The 2609-nt window shown below is 60.6% G+C and overlaps 1 protein-coding gene across 1 annotated transcript in view; it reads left to right on the forward strand.

Annotated features, from left to right (window-relative positions):
• CHD5 (chromodomain helicase DNA binding protein 5) overlaps positions 1–2609 on the forward strand; it is a 29572-nt gene that overhangs the window by 2628 nt on the left and 24335 nt on the right. Inside the window, exon 3 of the mRNA XM_035900934.1 lies at positions 37–442. Coding sequence (XP_035756827.1) covers positions 37–442 — 406 coding nt within the window. The remainder of the gene's footprint in view (positions 1–36; positions 443–2609) is intronic.

Raw genomic sequence — 2609 nt, forward strand, 5'->3', positions numbered from 1 at the left:
GGCCGGGTGGGGGGGGGCACCCCCGGGGGGGTCCCCCCTGCCCCTGTCGCCCGAGGGCGAAACGCTGAAGCCTCGGGTGTTCGTGGGTGCGCAGCGGCGAGGAGCTGGGCACCGGGAGTGCGGGGGCAGGCGCTGCTGGGCCAGGCTCTGCCGGGATCTGCATCGGATCAGCTGCCGGCACGAGGGTCTCCCGGAGGGGCCGTGGCCTGATGCTGCCGCTCGGCTGCGCTCCTCTGAGAGGGGTAAATGCGACCGCGGTGTCCCGTGTGCCTGTGCGATCCGTCCGCATGAGCTGTCCCTTTTGTCCCCAGAAGAAGATGATGGGGTGCTGGAAGGACTGGATGAGTTTTTCGCAGAAGAGCAAGTTGCTGTGCAGAAAAAAAAGAAATCCAAGAAGCTGAAAGATGGCAAGGCTGCCAAAATCAAGAGGAGGAAGAAGGAGGTAATGCTGCATGGTGTCATGCTGGGCCAAGGGGCTCCTCTCAGCTGTGGCGCAGGGCCAGGCTGCTCAGGGCGCTGGTGGCAGCTGGCAGGCACCTCTCGGGGGTCTGTGGATGGAAAGGGGGGTGATACGGGGTGTTCCCTCCCTGAGCAGGTGCTCCCCTCGCCCTGGGAGATGACCCAGAGCCAGGGCGAGAGCAGTTCTTGTCTAGCTCGGATGCTCTGGGATAGAAATCTGCCCTAGGAGTGGTGTCTGGAGAGCGGACTGGGGGAGAAGTGGCCACCGCACCTTCCAGCAGCTGTGTGGCTGCCCCCCCCCTTGGCAGGGGCTCGGCTGTGGTGCCTACGTCGGTGTGTGCGATGGCGCCGTCTGTCCCCGTTTGTTGAAGCCCTCCTGCCCGCGCTGCGGTGCAGCACCTCCTTGTGTTGTCTCTGGGCGCAGGCGGTACATCTTCCCAGCACATCCTGTACCGACGTGGTGTCTGGGGCTCATGTTCTCCCCAGGGAGATGCAAACTGCCGCATTGGGGCAGGGCTTGGAGGCCTCTGCGGGCGTCGGTGTCAGCCATGCTCGTCCAGGGCATTTTGCAAGCAAGGCAGTGTAGGGGCTTCCAGGATTTGGCACACGGAAGGGCTGTCGGGCCTTCTGTAGGAAAACAAAGATGAGGCGTCATGTCCTCGAGGATCAGGCCTTCCCGAGGTGGCGTTGGGGGTCTGCTGTCTGTTTGGGAAGGCGGACTGGCACTGTGGTGGCGCACCCACCTCAGACGCGGCGCGGTCCCGGAGCTGGGCTCGCTGCCACATTGCGCCACGCCGGCTCTGTCCCTGGGCAGCGCTGGACGTGAGGACAGGAGCAGACACCTTGTGCGCTGGCCCTTTTGCTGGGGAGAAGTCACTTACCTAGCATAACCAGATGCACCCGCACCCCTTCCCTTAGCAAACCAGGGCTGGATGGTGCTGGTGTCCTCCAGCCGTTCCCTGTGGGATTTGTAAAAACAAACTGGCTGGATGAGGTGGCACATTAAAGTGCTTTTGCTACTGATGGGAGCATGACGAGCTGCTGATTTAAAGAAAGCCGATTCCATCCCGCACTCCATTACCTGCCAGCCTTTTGCAGCCGTCGCGGCCCTGAGGAAGCTTTTTTCCCTTGAGGCCATGGTGATGTTCTCTTTCTGCAGATACCACGCAAAGCTGGCGCAGGCCCTCTGCCTCCCTGTGCCTCTCCCGTCATTGGACGCATTTTTTTCCTATGCTGCTTTTCTTGGAGGGGGGCATAAAGTAAAACCCTGGGGTGTTTTCACCCTTGCTCATTTTCTGTCAGTGCTGGCCTGGCTGAGCCCAGCAGCAACACGTGTGGCTTGTGCTGGCTCTGGCTGCTGCCTTGCTGGGGGTGGGGAGAAAATAACAGGCTCAACAGCGAGTGCGCTTGGTTTTTTAATTAATGCCTTGTGTGGGCAGTGTTAACCAACCTCGGTCCCGCCCGTGGGAGACTGTTCCCTCGTCCGTCGAAGCCAGGGAGAAGCTGGTGCTGTAGCTGTTGGGAGGCACCGAGCAGCACCCAGGCTGCCTCTGGGATGAAGAGATAAAAGATGGGGGGGCCTTGAATGGGGCTTCCTTCTCCTAAACTCCTCCTCAAGCGTTTTGAGGGGTGGGCGGACCTTCCCTCTGCTAGAGGAAGGTGGGAGTGAGGTGCGAGCCTGCGGTGTGGGGCCAGCACCTGTGCCGTGGCTGGCTGACACCCTCCTGTCCCCCGGGGTTTTGTCCTTGGAGCGTGGGGCAGAGGTGCTGCCGCGCCACACTCGTGCGGGGATTCACCTGCGTCAGCCGCAGTGGAACTCGTTCGGTTTGCGGCGACGCTGACGGAAGCCCCGGTGCAGGAATTGATGCTGCAAACCCCTGGAAAAATCTGCATAAAATAACCAGGCTGCGGTTTGAACCTCGGCGTATGGGGATGAAGGTCCTTGTCAGCGAAGGGAGCGGAGAGGGGGAATGGCAACCTGTACTGCAGCAGTTACCATGGCAACCAATTATTCCGTGCCAAATTACAACTGTTTATCACCCCGCTAGAGGAAAGGCTCGATTTGTTCTGAACTGAGAAGGACCAGAACTCCGTAATGGCCGCCAAGCGACAGTGCGCCTTGGCTGCCGTTGGCTTTGCGATAAATTCCC

The sequence above is a fragment of the Egretta garzetta genome, unplaced genomic scaffold, assembly GCF_000687185.1.
Source record: "Egretta garzetta isolate BGI_Z169 unplaced genomic scaffold, ASM68718v1 scaffold671, whole genome shotgun sequence".
Classification (NCBI taxonomy): domain Eukaryota; kingdom Metazoa; phylum Chordata; class Aves; order Pelecaniformes; family Ardeidae; genus Egretta; species Egretta garzetta.